The sequence below is a fragment of the Callionymus lyra genome, chromosome 10 (genome assembly GCF_982586985.1).
Source record: "Callionymus lyra chromosome 10, fCalLyr1.hap1.1, whole genome shotgun sequence".
Taxonomy (NCBI): domain Eukaryota; kingdom Metazoa; phylum Chordata; class Actinopteri; order Syngnathiformes; family Callionymidae; genus Callionymus; species Callionymus lyra.
This window is the reverse complement of record NC_141827.1, coordinates 18,127,121-18,152,608: the sequence shown is the minus strand read 5'-3', so window position 1 is coordinate 18,152,608 and position 25,488 is coordinate 18,127,121. Positions and strand designations below refer to the sequence as shown.

General features: G+C 38.7%; 1 protein-coding gene across 1 annotated transcript in view; it reads right to left on the bottom strand.

The window, feature by feature from the left end:
* Positions 1-25,488, bottom strand: part of suclg2 (succinate-CoA ligase GDP-forming subunit beta) — a 76,765-nt gene that overhangs the window by 23,622 nt on the left and 27,655 nt on the right. Inside the window, exons 3-9 of the mRNA XM_087800523.1 lie at positions 24,391-24,490; positions 23,203-23,293; positions 21,239-21,391; positions 18,339-18,428; positions 17,199-17,295; positions 12,288-12,449; positions 8,384-8,526 (exon numbers count right to left, since the gene is read on the bottom strand). Of these exons, the coding sequence (XP_087656649.1) occupies positions 8,384-8,526; positions 12,288-12,449; positions 17,199-17,295; positions 18,339-18,428; positions 21,239-21,391; positions 23,203-23,293; positions 24,391-24,490 (836 nt within the window). The remainder of the gene's footprint in view (positions 1-8,383; positions 8,527-12,287; positions 12,450-17,198; positions 17,296-18,338; positions 18,429-21,238; positions 21,392-23,202; positions 23,294-24,390; positions 24,491-25,488) is intronic.

The following is a 25,488-nucleotide window of genomic DNA, read 5'->3' as shown; positions in this document are numbered from 1 at the left end:
GACAGGCGGTGGCCAACTTCGGCAGAAACGTCCCTTCATGTGACAGAGGACAAAATAATCGGTTCCTCCGAGTTCCATATGCTCCCATATGAGCTTAATGAGAATGTATTCTCAAAGGGATTTCAAGAAGATTTAACGGGTTCTGGTAGAAACAATTGGACTAGGTAAGCCGGCAGAGTACATACAGTCACCTCCAGGATGTCGTACAACAATTTCATCTTATTGTACTTTAACAGAGTTCTTCATTCTTGTGAAGAGAAAGCCAATTTAATTTCAGTATATATACATTAAAAGTTATTGTTGATGGGAGTTTTTACAATGAACTTTGTTTTGAACAAGACCTCAATCCGCCTCATGAAAGCAGGTCTAAGCATCTGCTCGCAGTACATGAGGTGGACTTTTTATATTGGCCTTAACTCTCTTGAACACTTGATAATAAAAGGAGATTGTGGATAAGACAAGAAAACTCATATGCAATCTGGCATGGGAAAACCAATTACATGGGTAGTAATCTCTCTAAGTCGTGTATTGCAGCGCAGCATTATAGCCGAGTACAAACACTGAGAAGGAGCGAGCCGGCGGAGAGCGGGACATTTAATCTGACAAAGTAAATTCATGATTTTTTTTTCTTGGAAGACAACACAAATATAAGCCGCCGTGACTTAAATGCCAATGTCCTCTGGGAAGTGGGTGGACTTTTGAAATATCATGTCATACTGTGGATTTTAATAAGGGAATTAACAAAATATGATTCACGATATTTCTGCAGAGTCAATTAAGCAATCTGAACAAGGGGCTGCTCAAGGCCTTCTACATGGGAGAGAGACGGATTAAAGTCACTGCCCGACCTAAATCCAAGAAGCAGTGACAATAAAAATGAACTCTTAACTTAAGTCAATGACCTTTGCATGTCATATCATACATGCATTGTTTGATTAACAACCTTTCAAGTCTTACGTAAAAACAACTCTACATTAAGTCTCAAAAAAAAATCAAAAGGTTCATGAGCTCATTAAGGCAATGGAAAAATAGTAACTGGCAACAATTGGATCAAATTCCTTTACACTCCAAGGGAATCAAAACCTTCACCATCACAGTGTGCAAGTTGGCTACAACAGTCACAGAACTGGACTGGAGCGATAATAATACTTTGCTCTCTTAAACAACGTCTGTCATACACCTACAACCTTGATGTCGTCTTTCATCCATGGACACCATCATTGTGCAGCCTTGGCAGATAACAAAAGATCTCACGAGCACTTTAAAACATTTTCTTGGCCAATGGCTCTAGGCTCATGCCTACATTGTCAGTGTAGTGAAAGTTCTTTGATGTTCATTCCAATTGGGCACGATGGAGTATTTGGTTGTACAAGGTATTATGTTTGCTTCAAGCCTGAGGCATCTCTCTGAGAGAGCCTGGGTCCAATCTCTGGGAAGATTATATGTTCTCCATGTACCTGCATGTGCTTTTTTTTTTAGGCACATATTGATCTCATTTGGAGGCAAGTAGTCATAATGAATTTATTTATTCAAATAGTTAGGATGGTAAACTGTAAAAGATGGTAAAAGTCAGAACAATAAACTTGGGCTATATTGCGTTCACAAAGTTCAAGTAAATTATGCTAACATAAGTTGTGTTCCAGTGTTATTGTAAAAAAAATGTTTTTATCATTATATAGACAGTTGGCAAATTGGTTCCCCTGTTTAAGAAGGTGCCGTTTATAGATGGCATGCAACTCTAATGATGCCTTGAAACAGAAAATGGCTGCATATTTCATAAAGACCAGCATCGTGCTTATGAGCACAGAGAAGCCGTACAATGACGGTGAGCCCGGTAAAACCAGCCTATCCCAGTTTTGCATTATGGAACAGTAAAGTTGAAGCGATTGGCTACTGATCAGCCATGTTACTGCATGGTTTCATCACCCAATGAGTCATTCACGCAAAACCGACACAAATGACTAACTTGACTCAACCTTTGCATTCAAATGTAGAATAACGACCAATAGAAAACCAACATACTGTATTTTACGCACTATGAGGCGCACTGAAAAGCCTTTCATTTTCTCAAAAAACGACAGACAGCCTTATAATCCGGAGCGCTTAATATATGAACATTACCGGATGGGTGACTTGTTTACAAACACTTTCATGACTCTGCACTGACGTCATTGTGTCATCACGAGGTGGGATTTACGACGCACGTCACATCATGGCGGGCGTCTTTGGAGTGATATTACTGCCACCGGTTTGAGCGAGTGTGTCTTGGTTGTTACACTCAAAATCACTCTGCTGCGCTCAACCAGTCATACACGTGCGTTCAACATGTCATACACGTGCGTTCAACATGTCATACACGCGCGCTCTAGCTGTCATACACGCGCTCAACTTCACTGCTGCTCGCTCAACATTTGTCTGCTCACAACACCAGTCTCAGGAGCTGATGCTTGAAGCCTTTCAATCATCATTTGAACATCGTTACCATGGGAGTGAACAGAGTAGTCAGAACTCTAGATAAAGTTTGACTTTATCTGACTGTTTTGTTGACATTCCCTTTAGCACAGCTTTATCCAGTGGATGCAAAAGCAACCCCAGTCAAACGTTTGACTGTATCTTTTATTCTATGCGCCTTATAATCCGGTGCGCACTATTTATGAAAACAGTTTGAAAATAGGCCATTCATTGAAGGTGCACCTTATAATCCGGTGCACCTAATAGTGCGGAAAATACGGTGTTTCTTCACAAAAAGTAAAGATTGAAAGCAAAAAAAACAAGACAAAAAACGGATTCACTACAAAACCTGAATAAAAAAAAATATTTCCACACTAAGAATAGACATAAAACCTTTTTCTGTAATTCATAAATTAACTCGACAGTCTTCACAAGGTCGTGCAATCGCACGTGTCACCCCTCCTGAAGACATTTTCGGGCTCCGACAGTGGGCTTTGCTGGCCCCTGGCCCAACAGTGGGAGACAGGTGCGATGGTGACAAAACACCCCTGGCAGCAATAAGAGAACAGAGAGAGTGGAGCACAATTAGCCTGCCCTCCCATCCCAGATCCTCTATTGATTCCTCACAGATGAGGAATGGCAGGCTGGAGACAGCTCCATCACAAGTGCCCATGGGACCGGTCCAATTGTGTGCGTGGCACATGCATGTGCGAAAAAAAAAAATCAAACGGGGACACTCAGGAGCCAGGACAAGGTGAGGAGGGGGATGGATCAGCAATCTATAGTCTTTTACACATTCATGATGACTTTGTTACTATGCAGGGGATGGGGACATGGATTGATTCAACTTTTATGTCCATGTAAACTTTGAGAATCAATAATACTTTTAGGTGTGAGTTGAACATGATTGTTTTAGTGCTGAAATTTGGTTCAAACCCATCCAGTACATTTCGCAAGCATTGAACCCCTCTTGCAAATGTATATGTGCCAATATGTTGGCAAAACTTCTAACTATCAAAGTCGTTGTATAGGAGACACAATCAAAAGTTTAATTCTTAGTGTGGTTTAACATGAATATCAGCTGTTGGATCTTCACTGTGATTGAATGCGGTTTTACGGATATAAGCAACGGTGAAAGAATTTGAATGAATCCAAGCAAACTACAGACCACAAAAAAATGAAAACATATTTTGCCTTTCCCATTTGTAAAGGTTCCTAAAAAAAACAAACAAACCCAAAAAAAAAAAGACTACAGACAGAGAGATATGTTCGACCAAACGCAACAACCTAGCAAAAGATGAAGCTGCCGGAATCTAAGCAGGACTGACATAAGCCGTAAATAAAATGATTACGCATCTCACAGTCTTGTAAGGAAAACCAATGTTCATTCAACCCATACCCAGCAGATAATGGTGATCCGTCTTAGATACAGACGCCAGAAGGCCAACCTTAGCGGCCTTCCTGAACAGGGCATAACAGCCCCAAGGCTTTCAATACAGAAGACGCACCGAATGAAGTGAATAATATAGTGAAGACTTTATAAGCCAAAAGCCTTTATATCAAGAGCAAGCTATACTGCAAGTTTTACTGACAATATTAACATAAATAGCAAATGCATGGCCAAAGAGAACTCTACTTTTCAAGTACTCATCTAAACATCTATAACGCATGTTGAAGTTCACACCTTGTGTGGTCCAGAGGCAGTAGTCACTCAAAATTGGATAAAACAAGTACGCCCCCCCCTGAGGAAAGCATCCTATTTAGAACTCCTGCGATCTGGGAATGAACTCCATTACCCTGCCGCCTTCCTCTGCAATTCTCTCTGGCTTTGCTTTGCAGTCCTGGTATCACAGGGGACTGGAACCTCACCATGTGCGACTCAGTTTCAGGTGGAAAGGCTTTTTTCTTCCCGTCTGAAAAAGGCACTATTGTATTTTCACATCAGCGGTGATTAAAAGCTGTTGTGGTCCCTGAAGGACTAAATGTTGCTTTGTATTTAACTCAGCAGAGACTTGCAATTCTGCTACTAACACAGCTTCTGAGGCACACCGCTACTGTGATAAATGTTGGAATGTCAATTCGCTACTTTCATTAACAAGCGAATTAATTGTTCAAAAAAATTGTATTACCTTGATTTCATTTACTTTTATTTTGAGATAAAAGTTTAAAGGGACAAGGAAGTATTAAAATCCATTGGGTATTTTAACTTAAAAAAAATAATAATAATACAATATGAAAGATAATAGATGTATGATATGAACTACTTTGCATTTAAAAAATAACTTTCACCCTCACCTTCCCAATCAATAAATACTTTCTTTTTTTTTAAATATTTTCTTTTATCTTTCAATCTTGGTTGTTTTTTTTCATCCAGGTGTTATCATGTTTCATCTTTAGATGGTGTTGCAGGTTAAAATACAGTTTGTGGTGTCAGGATTTTGAATGAAGGGTTAAAGCATCTGTCCATAGAACCATAATGAACTACTTATCTGAGGAAGATTATTCTGGGATGAGTAATAACTCGTATTTATGTATGACATATGATTGCACATGGTTAATGTCCAGTGTAAGTTATCTCTCATAACGCTGCTCACCTGAAGAAGCTCTCCATGTTAAAGCCCATCAGACATGGGCTTAGACATCCATATACTGGGAAGGAAGGTTCCTACAGGATTTAGCTCGCAGGCATGAAACTGTAGGGAGCTCCTCATATTGACTTTAATAGGATTTAGCTAGATGAAAGGCTACAGGGGAAGAAAAGAGCTATACGCGGACTGAGCAGAGAGAACAAGAAGAAATGGAACGGAGAAAAGGGGAGCCACAGGAGAAAATATTGATATCCGCCTGGCAGCTCGACGCACCTGGGTGCCACTGTTAGTTAAGTAATACATCACTATGCAAGCTCCACTGAATAACATAAATAAAGAATCCTAGAAAACATTGACGGAGAGGTCGAATGTAAGCTTGCCTCCTGCAGTTGAAATTCAGAAAGGCCAACTAGATCCATATTGTCTAAGTAGGATTGTTTCCTTGAAGCTGCTTGAGTTCTGTCCATCTTGATCATAAAAAAAACATTTGAATCCCAGCAGGACATTTTATTCTGAACATATTTAAATGCTGTTCATTGCTGTGTCATTCCCTGGTACCATAAATACCTTCTTTCATTCACCTGTTTCACAAAGTGTTGAGTCAGTGGTGAAACTATGTCCCTTAATCGCCACCACATTTGTCACCCTTTGCCTTCTATGAGTTGGTTTGCTGAAAACTATCGCAAAATCTGTGGCATGAGTCAACATTGGTTTGATCTGAATATTTCGGTGAAAAGGGCTTTAACAAACAAAATCTGCTTCACTTTGAAAGGTCAATAAAAACCCACATGGATTAGAATAGTTGCCGTAAAGCAACACAGAAGCATTTCACTATGATAAGGGTTACCTCTTGGTTTAGTAATCCTTCTGCACATGTCTGGATGTCATATGCACATAAGGACAGCAGCATGTAGATGGTTGAATAGACCAAGTCATAAAGTGGTGTTTCTTGAAACCCTAACCCATATCTAAGACAATCAAAAAAGTACATGGGTGTATATATTCTGCAGCCTAAAGAAGTTGCACATAATCAGCTACATATGTGCACATGTTTACAGCCACGGGAGCTGCTGAAACCATACATACATGCATAGAAAAAGCCCCTGAGCTGAAGGAACATAATAGATGATGGCCAAGACAGGCACCGATCTGTCAACTCCTTGGCAGCAGCAGCGCAGGGCAATAACTGGCTTATTTGGCAGATGGATTTTGCAGGCAGCTTTTTGCCTACAGGTGATGCAAGACTAACCTCAGTACATTTCTCGCAACAAACACTTCTATAAGTGGATACGAAGAAAGTGACGCCACTTATTTATTTATTTTCACTGGGAAAATGAATGTGTCTGTGTTTATAAAGCCCGCGGCTTGAATGCAAACAAAGTCGAATGGTCTGGTGCACCCAGCTGAGCTGAACAACATCAAACAAGCTTACTCTACACTTGGCTACACACTACTTTATAACTTGTTTTGTTCCACAGTCAATGGTAGAACTCCCCCCCCCCCCCTCCAAAGCCGATGTTGCCCACACTTCAAACACTGTTGCTCACAGAGTTTCTGTAATTTATTATTTCCGGAGATGATGATGTTTTAGGTAATAAAACACTGTACGCAGAAGTAAGGGAATAAGTTCTAAGAAAAGGTGCCTTTTGTCATCCCAGTCACTCCTGTCGCCTGCGGTACTTGCACCAATTCTACTCTTCTATGCACATTGAGCTCCAGACATCAAAGTGGAAACTGGAAGGGAGATCACAACAAATTCTGAAGGAGCAAGACAAAAGGACGCAGGAAGAGAAAAAATGATGGGCAATGAAATCGCTGTTATTGTGCATCATTACAGAAAGATCATTACTGTTGTTCGCGGACTTCAATGCAGGCACAGGAAACATTTCGTTATTTCTAGGGAAAAAAAAAATTGGGATGATCACAGTCGTCGATCAATGGAACATGCCCTTAATATTGCGTTACACAAATACACTTTAAGTGCTGGTACTGTAGTGCTTGGCCTGCGTTGTTTTTGTATTTCAGTGGCTGGATTAAAAGTTGAGTGCATCGCTGGCGTCACCATTGCCAAAGGTACACTGCGAAAAGGACCAAACGCAGCATTGTTTCGGCAAAAGCACAAGCTTACAGACCATAAAAGAAAGCAAGTACGTCTGCAAGCAGCGCAACGTACTACTGTGGAAAAGTACAGAAGACTGTATGAAGCCATACAGCAGTACGATGAGAAGAGTCAACTCTGATTTATTTTAGATATAGCCTACTTTATTGATCCCAAATGGCAACATGCTAATTCTAATTATTTAGGATATATTATATTTCATACATATAAACATTATATTCTTTATACGTATATTATATATACCCATTTTCCCGAAGGAGATCTCCAGAGGGATCAATAAAGTTTATCCATCTATATATTTCTTCGTTACTACAACAGCACAAGCAGTAGCTGATTAAAATGAAAATTGGACATTCTATTTTAGATTTTATGTAGTACATTTTTGGCAAATTTGTAATGATTCTCACAGTTCAACTTCCTGACAACCTTTTTTTTTTTAAGAGTTCCCTTCACTATATAACATTGTCTGGGTGACGTGAGCACCTGCATGACAGGAGTGTGTCACAGAAACACTTCCATTCATTCCATTATCTAAATTATAGCTCAGTGCTTTTTCGATGTTTACAAGAAAAGAAAAGTGGACCCAACAAGTGTCTCTTAAAACACAAGACTAATAAAAGATGAAACCCTGATCTGTATTCCACTCTTGCCAAACCTACACATTCAACAGGAGCCTGTGGGAGTGACAGCAGTGAGAGAATTAGGAGAGTAATAACTGTCAACACATAATCAGCAACGCGTTGTTGTTACAAGGCTTACGATGTTGAGCTTGGAGTTATTGGCTTCTGAACATTGAGCTGAGTGACTCCAAGAGCGCCTCAAACTGTCACTCAGGTGACACAAATGCTGTTTTATCAGCTGGGTTAAACTCAGGTGCGACCATTCATGAGTCAAGAGACTGTATTTGAGGTTTGTGTTGTCTTAAAATGTAAATGAAATCTGATGGGTAATCCACTGATGCAAGGCATTTATTACAGCGATTCTTTTTTTGCAGCTGAAAATGAAGGCACATTATCACTCAGCCTTCGAGAGTCAGCTCGCCTGAGTAGGATATGGATGTGAGCCAGGGTCTGTTGTATAATGAGCACAGTTGTTTCGCGCTGAGCAGGTAACAAACGCATCATAAATAAATAACAAGATGCAGGATCGCATTATCCTCGACTTTTTCCAAGAAATAATGGATATTTTTTTCATTTCAAGTCGAGGCAAGCGTAGCGAAGCCTACCTTGGGGTCAGCCGTCAGCAGCTTGAAGGCTTCGTACACCTGCCTCTCTTTGACTCCTCCACCCAGATCCAGGAAGTTGGCTGGCTTTCCTCCGTGCAGGTCAATGATGTCACAGGTTGCCATTGCCAAGCCGGCCCCGTTCACTGTAGGGTACATAAGACCGGTTTAAAAGTTGATAAGTAGTTTGTCATTTTTAAAAAAGGATACATATTAAAGATCACAAATTGGGAAATAAACATAAGGGCAATATTTATTTACAGATTAGTCAAATGGGGTGTTACAGTTCTTTGTGATGAAGAAACACTATACAAGAATACATGACACATGTAAGTTCACATGACATAATAAAAATGAACAATCAAACTTACGTTTGTTTATACGATTGTATCAAACTTATAATACATTGTAAACACATGTCAAGGACAAGATGAGATAGAAAGCTTCCAAAGGTTTCCAAAGTTAGAAGGATATATACTGCTTTTATAGCTGGTATATCAAGGGCAATTACACTGCAGCAAAATATTGAATCGTCCAACATGAATAATTAAATGTTTGTCACCTACTTCAGTTGGTGTCAAACAAACGTGATGAAATCATATAATGGATTTCCTCAACACCATAAAGACACACGAGTGCTATTATCAAGTTATACAGCATTCCAGCCACAAGCCCTAATTGTTCAAAGAGCAGAACGTCTTCCTCCACACAGAAATCAGCTGCAGTGAGCTTGTGTAATGACCGGGTTCCTCTCTTTTTAGAGCTCTATTACAGAGCACTCACTGAAACAACAGGGGCTTAAAAGCTGCTCTTACTTCAAGAGAGGCTAAAAGTTAGGGATGAAGGATGGAGTGTGTGGGCACGCGGTGTGTGTTGGTGGTAGCAGGTGGGGGTCACTAATGCTAACAGGCATCTAATGTGTTTGTGAGGGGACTAGGAAAGAAGTGAGAACACCTGTTTGTGCTGCTGTACACACTAAAACGCTTTGATTTATGACGAGAGAGGGCCCTTTAATGAGAACGCTAACAATCCGGCTCGCTGGAGACTTTCTGGGCGGATTATGGCTAATTAGAACGCATTGGTTATGGTGGCGTTCCTCCTGGAGTCTTCACAAAGCGGCTCGTAATGCGGACTGGAGGAGAGCCCGGGCTGCTGCTACTTTGACAAACTTTTAACTGTGTCCGAGGTTCCCGCTAATGCGACTTAAGAGACGCATTAAAGCCTGATGCTGGTGGGGTTCATGTATCATTCATATGTCATTTATTTCCCCACTACAGGCTACTACCACAGAGGCCAGGGACTTGGAGGGGATTTAGTCGAGACCACTTTACATCAAGACACTCGATTGCCAATTAAATGTCAAGAAACCAAACAAAAAAATAAAGTTAATCTTTATTTTTCATTTGTCATTTTATTTTATTTTATATTTCAAACACACGATGAACGGGAACAGAAATTAAAATAAAAGCTGAAGGATATGGCGTCATCAGCGTCGTTGTGTGTATTATATCTTGATCACTTACAAGTTAGAAAGGAACCTAAATATTTAATGTAATGGGGTTTTGAGCTTTCAAGTGACTACAACTACCTCAAATGGCAATGTGAGCATTTTTATAATATGTCTGTTTAGTCCTTGAAAAAAAAGTGTTATTCATGATTCAGTTATAAACTAAAAAAGGTTTTATATGGAAATTTAAGTTCACACTGATTAAGTAAGATTGTAAAGATGTTCCTTTAATATGTTCTATATCTACTTTTTTTCATACAAATATATTTATCTATAGTTATCCAAGATTTGGTGCATTTAGGATTTAGGCCTATTCATTTTGCATTTTAAGTCAACCTCCAACTTCCTGACTCACACGTTTCTAACGTTGAAGTAAGTAAGTAATTTATATTTATAGACCGCTTTAAGTCTTCCTCTTTAAGATGCAGATGCCTCATCATGATGTTTTGATGAAGTTATCCTCCGTCTGAAATCTCGGCAAACAAGAGGTTATGAGAGCAGATGCCATTATGACGTAATAATGGTCTGCACTCCTCCTACAGGCAGCTGTAATCAAACCCGGCATTGTTTATACAACAAGTACCTTGGAGGTGGAGACTTGACGCACAGTGACAAACCTTGATGCTTCACGAAGGGTGTTCAGTGGGCGGGGCTTAAGCAAATTTAGTAAATATCATGTAAATATTTAAATGAAAACAGTTTTGTACAAACATACATACTGATGAATACAATAGAGGTCCAAGATCTATTGAAAATACACTTAAATCAACACATTAGTTGCTCTTTTAAGACTCACTTCTTCTTTACTCCCACACCTGCCTCATCTAAAGGTGGATGAGTGAGTGGATAATGAAAAACCTCAAGAGCAGAGGAATAAATGCTTCTCCAAGACTACACTCAACGCAGTATCTAGAAGACAGTCTTCACAGAGTAGAAAACTACGTCAAAGTTATTAAAATGTCGTAATCAATTTTGACTGGAATGAAGGTTGAAAACATCAGTGCTTTTTCCCCCCTTTACTTTAAGGGTTAGGCCAATCACCTCAGAGATAAGAAAATGCATCTTCAATGTCTCATGCAGTTGTTTATAAGTCTCCTCCTTGCAGGCACGCACACACTGTTGACACCAAAAGACAAGCAACATTTATCAAGTGACAACAGCTGTGCACTCATTGTGGGTAATCCTGGAGATGAAACAGCCATCCTTTATTTGGACACACCGGAGAGGAACTAAACTTTCTGCAGCAGTGTAGATCAACAGAGGTTGTATGCTCTTCTGTCGTCAATTTAAACGTGTGGTGCATTTTAAAAGCAGTCCATACTCTCTTGAATAATCCACTGTAACGATGGATAAAATGTGTATCAACCAACATACTAACCATCTTCTGTATATTTAAAGGGCCACAGTCAACCTTGTACATGCATTCTGTAGTGAGGAGACATTTAGACAAACCGGTTCTAAACCTGGGTGCGCAATTATGCATCAGTGCTGTTCTAGCTGCTGGAGGTGACCCGGTGTCCCCAAACAAATGTGTTTGAGGTATCCCTTGTGTTGTTTCTATGTCAAGGTGAACGATCTCTAGCACTTTCTGGAATCCAAGTAGTTCGTTCTGTTGTAGTTTGTTGCGTTTTATTATGTAGTTCTCTTTACGATCCTTGCGTTTTTGTTTCTCTTTATAGAGATTGAGGGATTGTCTGCAGCCGGTGCTCCCCCAATTTATGCTGCAACGCTCTTAGGACCGAGGGTCCCTGAACGCAGCACGAGTGAACTGCTCCGAAGAGCCGGTATGCTACTACGCTACGTGGTGCTTATCTGGAGATTCTTGTGGATCATTATCGTGATTTATCTCCTGGTGCATGTCCAGGTAAATTTATCTCCCATTTACCTTTTGAACTTTTTCGTGACTGAACTGTTGCATTATTATTAAAGACTTGGAAGTACGCTTTATTCCGCACCTGGGTCCACCACTTCCTGATACGCAACATGCTCACCTTTATCCAGAGGCAAAAGAAACAATACAATTAAATCTATATTATCTTTACCATATACTGGAAAGGACAAACAGGCCTTATTTTCTTTGAATAGCAATGCAATTGCATTTTCGTTTTTTTTTGCTTTTGAGTAAGATTGTTTTTAATTTTATAAACTCTTATAAGGCAAATTTGAACACCAAAACTATGGGGTGACTATATGGTTACACCTTAGAGGTGCATTGTAGATTTGTTTTGATATTCACAATTATATCAACCAAAAATAATAAAAAACGGTAATTATTGCAAAAACATCTTGTGGAACATGCAAAATAAAATGGCTTAGCATACTGGGTTTGGCACAAAACACTACGATTTTGGGAATAAGTCTGATTCTGTTGTGTTTTCTGATAAATTGTTTGCTTCTTACCAAAACAGGCGATGTTTCCATCCAGACCGATGTATTTGAGATCCCACTTGGCTGCTTCCGTCTCTGTGGGGTCGCTCTCGCTCATGTCATCCATGGCAAAGACAGCCTTCTGGCGGAACTCGGCGTTGTCGTCAAAGTTGATTTTGGCGTCAAAGCAGACCACTGAACAGAGCGAGGGGAACAACATACAGATAAATGAGCATTATTGATACTCGCACCATCAATCATTAACCCGATCAGTCCTAAAACAAAGTCTGAACAAGCTTTAGATTCATGCTCTAAATAAAAAAATTTAGCTTCATGTCTTCTAAGACGATTGAGTTCTCATGTGTTTCTGTGCATGTTTCTTTTTCAAACATTCAAGTTCAACCACCACAGCCGAGGTCTGGATTTAAGGCAGAAACAAGCTCTTCCGAAAACACAAACTCACTCCTCAACAACATGTTTAAGTCTCCGTTTTTTTTTGCTTTGGGATTACGGGATTTCTCCTCATGAGACTGATTAAAACCACCTCTTATCTTTGTTCAGAAGAAAAATGACGGGTGAACATATCATCCAGGCAAAGAGCTCATACGAAAGAGGCAGTCTGGGACTCAACATTGGTCCCTCCACAGAAATAATTGAACCCAAAATAGGTTTAAAAGACATAGGGTACCAATTCTAGAGGCCTAAGGGAGACCATCCTGCTTGTGACACAACATGTCGCTGTGAATGGTGCTCACTTGTCCCAACTTGGCTTGGAATCCAATGGGATGACACTAAAAAGACCAGAGAGTATTGAGAACCGTCTCAGCTTCTCCAGATTATAAAAGCATTCAACACAGTCTTACCATACGAGGTGCTAAACACATCAGCTTTAGGGAGCCCAGAACAGAAAAAGAGACACGCGTTTCATGAACGTGACGAGGAAACACCCAGAGGACGAAACTGTAAAATTGCTGTTTTTCACCCATTTTCCATTTCATATTTATGATGATTACAGCTGTTCCTAAACATACATTCAGTTCCTCTGGGAAATATCCCCCTTTCAACCAATATCCACTAACGACCTGCAGGGGACTTTCACCATTTCCACGGTAAGGAAACCAAATATTAATAGCAGTCTCCACTATGCACCTCCACTATATTGACTCTTACCTAGGCAAACATCTCATCATTAATATGTATTAGACAGTTGGGAAGAGTAACAAACACCTCTTGTCAATCTTTGATAAAGCACGCTTTGAATATGTATCATGGAGACAAAATAACATCAAAGCTGTGGTGTATATTTGTTGTACTACACCTTGATAAGACACATTGCAAACAATGCTTGTTCAGCGGCACAGACAGCGATTCTGCCGTCTTCTGAGGGAAACAAAGTTCAGACAAAGTTCAGTAAAAACAGAGTCTTCTTTCATGTTGTGACAATTTATTCTTATAAAGAAGAGCGCGAGTGTGATGCATCAGCATCTCCGTTGTCACAGGCAGGTGTCGAGGAAAAAAGTGAAGACTGAATTCAGAACAGTAACCATTGGCGGGTCATCGCTGAAAATATTACAACAGTAAATAAATATACACAACAAAGTCGCACATTGATGTACGGATATAAAGAGCGAACGATAAAAGACTTGTCAACACAGTTAAAGAGTAAGAGAATTCAAATAAAGAAGTGTAGAGTTTTCTTCTTATTTCCAGTTGTCATGAATGACTGACTGGAAAAATTGGGAGCAATTTACTGCAGAATTGTTGTTGACTAAAAAACTGATGTTGTGTTGGATTGATTTTAAAAGGAGAACCAGTTGAAACCTCCAGATCTTCTGGGGGATCTCTCCAGACGGTCTTGGGTCTGGCCTAGGGCCTCCTCCCAATTGCACACCACACTAGAGACAGATTGACAAAGCTTAATGATGCAGTACTATTGTTTTCAGAGCCCACTAGATGGCACTCTCTCCAATTTCATCAATCGTTTAAAATAGGGCTGCAGGGTTTACATGGCATAGGGGTACAATATTTGTCCCACTGTAAAAAGAAGTGCAGGACCATGCTACCGTCAATAAGGCTTCAACGATTTGTGGACATTGTCGCAAAAGTAAATAATTTAAAATATATATAAAACAGTCAACAATGTATTTAATCGTCAACAATATAAGCCCATAATTTTTTTTCCCCCAGTTGATCCATTCAAATTTCCCCAATTAAATATAAACGGCGATATAGTATAAACTTAAATCATTATCTATACTGTGATGTGACTTTAACCCTTTGTTTATCTCAGGGTCACTTTGACCCAAAGACAACACAAGGGACACCACAAGACAATTTGTTTTCAGGCCTCTGAGGCACCTTGAACCTGAGATAACACAAGGGTTAAGGTTCGTCCAACCACACTTTGAACAACTGTTCATTTAAACTGTGTTTTTAAACTTAGTGTGAAAGAGTGATCCCTAAAAAATATGAAACTACTTCCCGACAATAGATTAATGGCATTTGACTGAGTGAGTGCCTTAGACACTCGACAAATTCCTTTCAGTCTTACATTTCACAAAGCTGAAGCTGTGTGTGATTCACAGAAATGGTCAAAAACATGGCTTCATTTTATTGGCAATAGTCATCCATTACTAATCAAATCACAGCAATAGCATGAGAATGCCATGTTTGACATCTATTTGCTGGACACTCTCCTGTGTCTGCAGGCATTTCTGAGCCAAAATGTACGATTAATATCCCTTCCCTCGGATTCAGAGCAATAACAGAGGGGTTTTGCAAAATTGCCGTCATGTTCATGGTATATCAAGATTCATCCGTCCGTCATACTCTTGGAAAAAACATGATTTGAATGAAATTTCAAGGAAATGTGACAAGAAACAGAATACTCAACGACGGCGAGTTCGAGCTGCTGGAGTGTGGTGCTCCAATACCAAGTGTAACCCAAAATGAATTCAATGAGACAGTGTCACAGCAATAACTTATTCATATACATTCGGGGAGTGTGAAGGGCTGGACTGTGTGCTGGGGTTAGCTTCAGGGTAGGACATTTTTGTTCTAAACAAAAAAAAAAGAAAAAACAGAAAATACTTTTCTGTCACCATGCATTAGAACTTTCACTACACTTACAGTTACACATTCCACCATCAATTGTACAACTACAATATAAAGTACAAATTATTCAATATTTTAAATTAAGCTTAAATAAAAAATAAAAAATAAAATAATAATAATAATAATAATAAATACATATACATATACACTGTATATATACATATATTTGAAACTGGAATTAAATAGTAAGTAAGTAAATCATTTTTATTTGTACAGCGCTTTTCCAGACCAGGGTCACAAAGCGCTTAAACAATCAAAACAATATTAAATAAAGTATATATTTTAAAGATCAAGATTAAACTGACAACACAACAGGAGTTCCAGAAAACTGACCCTCTGCTCCTTTCACCGTTAGTAGAAGCTCTTTCTTTCTAGGTAGAGCCTGCTACAGGCTGACTTTGATCAGGTGACATGCTGCAAATTATGATGCAACTCAACATAAATCAAAATTAATAACTGTTGCAGGTTTATTTACTAAATGTTCTTTTATAACTGTGGTGCCACACCATTTGGGGTGTTTAGGGTTGTAAGCCCAACCAGCGGTAGTGATAATCTGAAGAAGCTTCATGAAGCAGTGTCATTATTTTCAGTCCACTAGATGGCGGTCTCTGCACTATTGTCCTTGGTTTTGAACAACTGTTCTAAAGAAACATCACATCTTTTTTAAACTGATGGTGCCACCTACTGACCTCTAAACAACACAGTTTCACGAAGCTTCTTCAGTCCATCACTAAACCTAACATACTTTTTGGGGGGATTTTTGTCACTAGATTTTTGTCACTAGTATTTTTGTCACTAGTAATAGATGTCGTTTATATCATCTTAATACATTTGGAATACTTAAAAGTGATACCCACCCTAATGTCAACAAAGGGTTGTGAGTAATTCAATTTTGTTTTAGTTATAGGCAAAAATGTAATTTAAGCGAGCGCTTCCAGTGTGTAGACAGTAGACAGTAGACTGTGCGCGACTTCTTGGAGGAAGTTAGTCCACTGGGAGCTCAACATTTTGGGTGAACTAACCCCAACTAAACAAGTGCAAATTAGTGGTTTATTAAAGGCCCTGTGGGTCTTAGGGCAAATTAGAATGTTCTGGAGCAATTAAACTGTAATGTCATTGTTACAGTGTCTTAATATTTCATGTTTAGTTTGTCGAGTGTGTAAAACATTTGGCCCTGCGTAGCTCAGACAATAGAGATGCTGGTTCAATCAAGCAAGACTAAAATTGAAGTAAAAGATAGAATGTTATGCATTAGTCCTCAGCATAGATCTATAAAATAGTATTCTTATACATCATGTCAATGGCAAATAAAAATAGTGAGAGCAAGAACAAAAGAAAATCCAAACAGTAGAAATACGTGCGTAACAGACCCAGACACCTGTTTATGTAATGCATCTGCTGCACTCAAAAGGTTTTCAAGAATCATATTCATCAATGTTCGCACAAGTTGAAAATATTTTTTCAGCAGAATCATCAGAGGTGTGTTTATCAATGGTGAGTGAAAAGATCTACTCTCACACTCCATTTAGAGTGTGTGAGCTACGAGGGGATGTATGTCCCTCATTTGTAAACGCTGCCTTCTTCATAACAAACTTAATCATCAACTACACGAAAACCTATTTAGAAGATATGAACACCGAAGGCATCGCTCCCCGCGGATAATTAGATTGTGAATCATGCAAAACCAGGCTGACAAAGATTGGTGCGAGCAATCGGGCTAAATTCATAAGCGCTCGAGTATCTCCGAGTCTGGCACACAATATCACGCTGGTTCAAGATAAACGACGTGAATAACAAGAACACATGACACACGCAATGAACACGGGGTACCTTGTCCTTCGGGAGTCTCTCCGAGAGGGTTGACTTCTACTTGAGTGGCATCGACTTTCAGGAACAGATCATAAAGCTTTTTAATCTGATCAGCAGCCTGACAAAAAAAAAAGAGAAATCCCAGAGTAGTTATTTGACGGTGTGGATGTGTAACAGCCAGACGCCCAGGAGGGAAGAATAAAGATTGCCATCACTAACTTTAAAATATTGTTGTGTGAAGTGGACTTACAATGATGTTCATTAAGAAAGATTTCAAGAATATCTGAAATGTTAATAAAAATTATAATGTTTTGTCGTATTTATTTAAAAACATGAATGTTTTTGCCAGTATCTGTTTGATAGTATAAGAGTTAGACTCAAATTGACCAATCAATTTCAGGATTGGTAAGAAATTGGAGCCAATTCGGATGCATTATTGATCACATATTAAGTTTAATCTGAGATTTGTCCACTTGTATGCTCACGGCTAAAACTTTAACTCTTGAATTATTGAAGTTTTCTTTCATTATTATTTGATTGTAAGCTATTTTTTCATTGGGTCTTGTTATTTTGAGTGTGCTGTATTTATATTACTCTGTTAAAAAGTGAGAGGTGCAGACGGTTGAGAAACTTTAAAGTAGCTTAATCCAAAGTTATTAAGTCAGCTCCATTTAAACCGATGTAGAGTCAAAGTTCACCTACAACTGAACTGAAATGCACTAATTATTTACCAGCCGGGTAGGAGGATTTTTCTCTAAAGCATTATTTACTTTATTGCTTAAAAACACAGGAAAGGAGGACTTTAGGTGCGAGTCTGAGAAATTGGACGTTTACTTTTATTGAAATTTTTGGATGCCTGTTCAATTGAGACATTTTGAACTTTTAAATTACGTGATTTTATAGCTAACTTATATAAAACGTTTGAGTTAACTAATAAGCCTTTATCCGTAGAAAAATAGAGCGTCAATTATTTCGTTGGATTTCGACCTGAATAGAAAGTCTGTTATCGTGAACCCGGTTGTTCATTTAAGTTACAGTGACAGTTGTGTGTGACTAATAGAATAAATCCTTTGTAGTACAATAAGACTTGCATTCGTCAGTGAATGTGTTGAACCTGCGCCAGCCTCCCTTTTTCAAATGAGCCATCACCAAGCCAATTACCTGTTTCTGCAGTGGTCCCTTGAAACCCAAATTATCCGCCATCCGCATCGCCTGCTCATGCTGCACCCCATCGAATATATCTATGACCTCCTAGGAGACAAGCACATAATGACGAAGATTAAAAGTAGCACATGGGCTGTAATTTAAAACAATGTTATGAAGTTCAGGCAAGGAAAGACCGTTTGTAAAGCAGCACTCATATCTTTAGTGTATTTCTTGTAACTGAACCATGATACATTCGATACAGGACCACACAGAAAAGAAAAAAACAATGTATAGTTTGATTTTAATTGATTATTAGTGTCTGAAAGCCTTTTCATTTTCTTTCTTTCAACACCTAGCCTATGGCTAACCCTGATTTAACGCTATGGTGAAATATATATTTTATTAAGAATACCGATAACGATCAGCCATGAGAACTGATCAGTGATACCCATCATATAGACTGGCTGTTCATTTTTCAATTTAGTAAGGATGATTGCTACTTAAAGAGAAACAACACTAAACAAAAAACCTAGCAGGAACAAAGCACGCCTATTCAGTCTGAAGGACAACTGAATTATCCTTAAATATATCTGCCATCAGTAACACAATCTTGAACAGATTGACAGGCTAAGTACTGTGGAGAAGTTAAATTAACTATTAAATTAATTAATTGTCTCACAGCATTGCTAAAATACATTTTAAGTTATTAAGTATACAGTCACTTCGTAGTGACGAACCTTAATGTTTGACCAATCACATCAGAGTGGGTGTGGCTATGGTTAATCTCCAGTTAAACTGTTTCTTAGTGAGCGGGGCTTAAGCACTTTTTCTAATGTAAATATTTAAGTATAAAATTCCACACATCAGATATTTTTGTTTTGGTTTATCGCCACATGCCTAAGCAGATCCTCTGAAAAGTATGAGCCATCGGTGAACCTTCGTTGCGACAGGGTTGACCAGCGAACACTTCTTTCATGGAAATTGGCAGATTATCATCAGTGGCCGATCAAGCTGAGCACCACTATTATTATTGAGTGTGTTTGCTTTTTTGCTGATGATGCCATTTTATTTTGACCTTTTTTATCGCATGGCTGTGTAGTAGAAACTGTTGTGAAAAAGAGGTAGGGGAAACATGCTTTCGGCATTCTGAACCGATTGTCCTTTTAAAATAAACTGAACTGAACGGACTTGGTTGCAATCTGGAAATGGACAAGCAATGGATTAAAGTCTAATCACACTGTTACGTGGCTTAAAACAGTGATTTATTGTAGTATGCACCGGCACAGTAGACGGTTTAGCATCATTTGCATCATCAAAACATATGTTGTGTTGCATGAATGCTGGTAATGCAATCCCTACATGAGTATATATTTAAAATGACAATGTCACACTTAAAAGCCTCACACTAATTATTAAAAGTAACAATTCTATGCTGTGTACATTTTTCCAAACCCACAACAACACACAAAACATCCTCCCTGAACTGAATCAGTCTTTTGAGTGCAAGATCATTTGAAAAGATTTTTACTGAATGTAACCAGCCCATGACGGGTTGTTTGTTGATTTATTTCAGAATTCCTGCATTAGTACACTAAAGCTGTGGCTTAAATAAAGCTAAACTAAATTGGTGGAGCATAAATCTATCATACTTAAGGTCTTTTTTTAATATCTTAAAATGTTTTCGGCCACCTTACAGGTAAACATGAGATTCATTGATGATTGTTGCAGTATTACAGCATACAGTGGTATTGTACAGGATATATACAGTACATTACCAATATTTGCATCTGTCCCTAATCAATTATTTCTGTACCTCTAGAATGTATATAAGAAACGGATAATGGTTGTACGAGTATGTATTACTGCAATCTGCTCCATCATCTGCAGACAAAAGAAAGATGTTCTGTAGGGAATACATCGCAGACAACAACAACTCCATCTGTACTGCTCAAATTGTGCATCTGTTGACAATGAAAATGACCTGTTGTATCCTCAGCTATTCTGGGAGTTCAGCCAAAACAAGCCACTACCGGGGATGAATTTATCTAAATTGGAATCTACGCAATGGTGGTACAAAACACAGAAGGCAAGTACTAGAGTACTGTGTCTAGCGGTGCGTTGTTCTTTTTTTTGTCATGTTCAGCTGCTGCAGTCAACAAGCGAGCGAGACAATAACCCTAATTTGATTGGTGTAAAATATGGTGAGTGCATCTTCCATCTGTGAGACGTTGTTATGGTCTCTCAGGGAAGATTTTTTTGGTTTTGTTTCCAGCTCCCGCAGTTTGCATGTAAATTGAACTCAAATGAAATGCAGACAAAGTATGTACAGGAGGTTAGATGAAGACACATCATGTACCCAAGTGACACTAGTTGAGTCGAGGTCCCCATCCATCCAGGCATCTCGTTTTAACTGATGCTGGGGCACCAAACTGTCAAGGTAAGTTCTCCCCAGAAACCTCTTTTAGCTTTTGAACCACATCGTGAACAAGATTGAACGGAAGATTGTATGATACATCATCCTACCTTCAAAGGCAGGATCAATAGAAACTCTCCGACCCAGTGTAGCCACAATCTAACTGTATAGCCTATATTGACACATACATTTTAAATCATCAAATGACAATGAAAATGAAAGAATGAACTAGACAAGTTTAATGGATTGGTGGGCCAGATTTGTTCCCTAAGGGCCCTGAGTTTGACAAACATTTTAAAGGTTTATAAAAGACAACTTTTTGAAGCTGCTAATGTACAGTATTTTAGCATTGAATCTATCATTAAGATATCTGACTTGGTAGGTGAAACACAGCAAATTACTTTATATATAAACAAAGTCATCATTCACTTAGAAATGACTCTTTATCATAACAACCTCTGGATACATATAAATGTATTCTGGGTAACTCCAATAGCTGTACCTTGAAGATGAGTTCCGGTGTGCTGGCTGCAACCTCTTCAATATCCATCCCGCCCTGGGGACTTCCCACCATGACAGGACCATTACAGGACCGGTCCATTAGAATGGCAAAGTAGGTCTCCCTGCTAATGTCCAGGGCCTCTGCAACCATCACCTAAATATCAAACACCGGGAGAGAAAGTTGAGGATTGATGGAGGAAGAAAACGCACCACTGAGAACTTGTATGCTGTAAAGAGTACTCACAAAACATGAATAATATGTTTTACCTTCAAGAAACATGTTATGTTCTCAATCACAAAAAGATTTCAATAATGATTCTTATTCTCATTTTCATCTTGAGGGTTTTCATATGCTGCACATATCTGCCATGATTTTCTTTTGTTGCACTTCTTGAAAGGCTGCACTTATTTCCCAGACTTCCCTTCACACTCATAAGAGTCTGAGTCATTTGTCAGTACCAGATGTGCTCGGTTTATCCGATCAGCTCACAGTTCTGCCATTATTCATTTGTGTAAGAGCAAAGAATTCATGGTAACATACTGTGCTTAAAGTTGAGGAGAAAATGTTGTTGGCTTTGAATAAGGCTTTTGCAAAAGTATGGTGAAAGTATGGTTTTCATTTTGAAATGATCTTGATTTATTTTCTCCAGCAGCAAAATTGAATTAACATAAAGGTAACAAACTTGTAGTTAACTAGGGAAGATTATTTTAAAGATGTCCATGAGTGCACAATGTTCTAAAACAAGGTTTATGACCGTAACAAAATAGTGGATTTTACAGTGATACCAGAAAGAGTGCATTTCCAGAAGAAAATGCAGTTTGAATGCTGACCCTGCTGTGCCGTGGAAGTAGTAGTGGAATTAGTATTAAAAGTAGAACAAGTGGAATTGGAAGTTAAAGTAGTAGAAGTCGAGTTAGTAGTAAAAATAAAAGTAGTAGTAGAATTCTTAGTAGAAGTAGTAGTGGAAGTATTAGTGGAATTAGTAGTTGAGGTAGAAGAATTGGAATTAGTAGTTAAAGTATAAGTAGTAGAAAAATAAAAGTAGTAGTGGAAGTAGTAGTACAAATATAAGTAGTAGGTCAAAGTGGAAGGAGTTGAAACACGAGTTGAAGATTTTCCTCTTTGAAATGAATGGGGTAGAAAAAGAGAAAAAGAGGAAGAGATAAAAGAAAGCTAGAACATAGCCCGCATTTCGGAAACGAGATGAATTGATAAAAAGTTTGAACGGTTCAAATCTGATAAAATTTGTGGGAGGAATAGCAGCACAAAGTTTAGGTCAGTGTGAATTCCCAGCATTCTCACAATTAGTTCCGTTTAATTTTTGTCATGTAATTAAATTCTCTCTTTGGGGGCCTTCACCGGCATCTCTTGCTGACACTGAGCCATTTTATGACGGTGACGGGACAGTTACTCAAGGGGCCAGACACTCATATGTTGGCTTCATTTAAGTTTTAACGATTATTTTGAATCTTTAGGCCAGTGAGGAGCAATAAATACCTCATAGCTCTTTTAAAGACTCGTGAAACAGTCACCTGACAATTCCAGTGACTCCCTTCTTTACATATGAAGCCCTTTTAGAGACTGTAGCTTTTAAAATGGGGAGAAAATTTAAGGAGCCGCAGACAAATAGTCTGCTCATTCAGAGGCCCTAATCGCCTCGCTGTGTCTATTTGGAAGAGGTTCAGTATGCGAAAACAGATACATTTGTGCTCATTAGTGACACATGGAGACTGTTTACCACTTTGCGTTCGGTTGAGCCCGGATCAATTTATGCACTCGGCACATACGCAGCTCCTGCCAGCGCCACAATCGGTAAACAACTATCAACAGCAACCATTAAAAACAATCAAATAGGAATATAAAGAGCATGCCTGTTGACCCACTTATTTACTTAAGAAATGGGGACAGACAACGTCTTGTCGAGCACAAAGGAAGAAGTCATTACGAGCGGGAAAGCGGCTCACCGTTTTTACTTTCACTCCGTCTTTTGGTGTCTGTTTTGTTGTCAGGTTGAAGCCAAGCATCTTATTAGCGAGCTCACCGACAACAGCTGGGCTGAGACGGAAACATAAACATGACAGTTTTAGAATAATGGACACGACGACAAGAGACATTTTGAAACAATGCAAAGTACCAGTATGCATCTATACCCATTGACTACTGTGTATTATAGACATGGGAAGAGCCTTAAATCATTTTATGATGAGACTTATACCCACATTTCCTCCATTTGTTAGAGTAGGCTGTAGATTTGTTTCGAATGGGCAAGTAAGTGTTTTTGTTCATCTCTAAACACACTTCACTGACTTAAAGATGAACGTTAAAGGTTCACCATGGCATTGTAGGATTAATTATTTAACGAAATATGGAGTCCTACTTTACTATATCCTGGGCCTTGTCAGCTAAAAGGTAGGCAGTATGCCAGTGCTGCTTCTGCCTGCCTGGTCTGGTTTTGGGACTGAATATAAATGATGCCAGGGCTTTTTGCTTGTCCTGATAAATGAGACCAGGTTTTATTGTGTGCTCCAGCCGTCGCCTGGGGACGATGAACTTTAAGATATCGTGCTTGTGAAAACTTTCCGGGGACTCTTGATGTCTGAAATAGGATGATGCATGTGTGGGACAGTTGCCATCGTGCTTTTCTTGTACTTTAAAGTGTCGGTTAAACTTCATGAAAAGGTAATGTTACAAGTACTCAGGAGCGTTTGGTTCCACCTGCAGTACATTAAACTCATTATTGATGTTAAATAATAAAGTTATGCATCATGCAAACCGACATAACCCGCTGCTGATCTTGCTGAGGGGAGTAAAATATGAATCATTTTGGAATTCAAATATTTAGAAAATGCTCACTAGGAGGGATCTGATTATTATGATTCACCTCATTCTACTGTAGGACCTTGGACCTGTCCTTTTCCTCTCACAAAAACCCTTTTCATTTTTGATGTGAAGCTAAAAGCCGTTAAGACACAACGTTTTCTATTATATAGCAGTTTGCAGTACAAATGCAGCCAATCATTAATTGACTACTGTCTGCAAAATATTGTCAAGATTCACCGTGCAGTAATGAAAAATGAGGTCAAAAAGATTCCACGGAAAGAAAGAGAACACAGATGAAGCAGCTGCAAACATTTCTAAAAGCAGATACTTACTCCTTCGTGAGGTGCACTCCACCTTTAAGGCCACTGTCGAAAACACCTTTTCCTCTCCCTCCTGCCAATATCTGAGCTTTCAGCACAATCTCTCTGGCATCTGAAAAAAACAAAATGATGGATTTAGAGATCCAAAAAACTCAGAAGTGAAGACAAAAGAGGGAAGCTGGAGACATGGGTTATGCACTTTAAAGGCCCCCTTGAGTCTGTACTTTATCTGCACATCTGATTGAGGAGAGACTTGGAACAAGAGATGCTGGAGATGAACATGATCTTGAAAAAAACATCACAAAAGTAGACGGAAAAAAGACGGATTGTGCAAGTGCTGTACCTCTTATTTCAATTTCTCCCCAGTTTACCAATATTTGCAAGAATAAAACCATCACAAGTATATCCTATATATATATATATATCCTATCCTATATATTACAACAATTCCCTGAGATATTAGAGAACGTTTTGGCAGTGTTTGTTTAGGTGTGTTTTGCACTATGCAATAACCATTTAAATAGAAGTAGAGAACTAGAAATAGAACGGATACCTCAACCTTTGAATTTTTTAAGTGAGTCTAAAATGTACTATACTAAAAAGTATTTCACATACTTAAAATAGCAAGCGATCACCCTGAATAGTCATTTATAATTCAGTTTTTTTTGCCCCTTAAAAAGTGTGTGTAGGTTTTAGCAGGTGTTTTAAAGGGAAATGAAAAAGACATATTGCTTAATGCTCACACTAAACAATATTTCTTTAGATTTTCATCTTGCATGTACATGCCATACACATCTTTGCTTATATTGTATGGTTTCACGGGCCATTTAAATATTTCCTAACCGCACCAATCTTCTATGGCTTGTGAAGAATGTAGTATTCTTTTGAAGTCTACATAACTCTTGACGTCAATTTGCGTCGTGATGAGTTTTATGACATCGAGTACAAGGAGCTACCATCAAAGCCCAGGTTCTTAGTTTCATTCAATGTTTGATTGATTTATACAATAGAAAGTAAGAAAAAAATATATAGTTCAATTACTCTCCTGTTGTTTTAGAAAAGTCAAGTCAATTGAAACACTATATAGAGTCAAACGAGGCAATTAAGTCA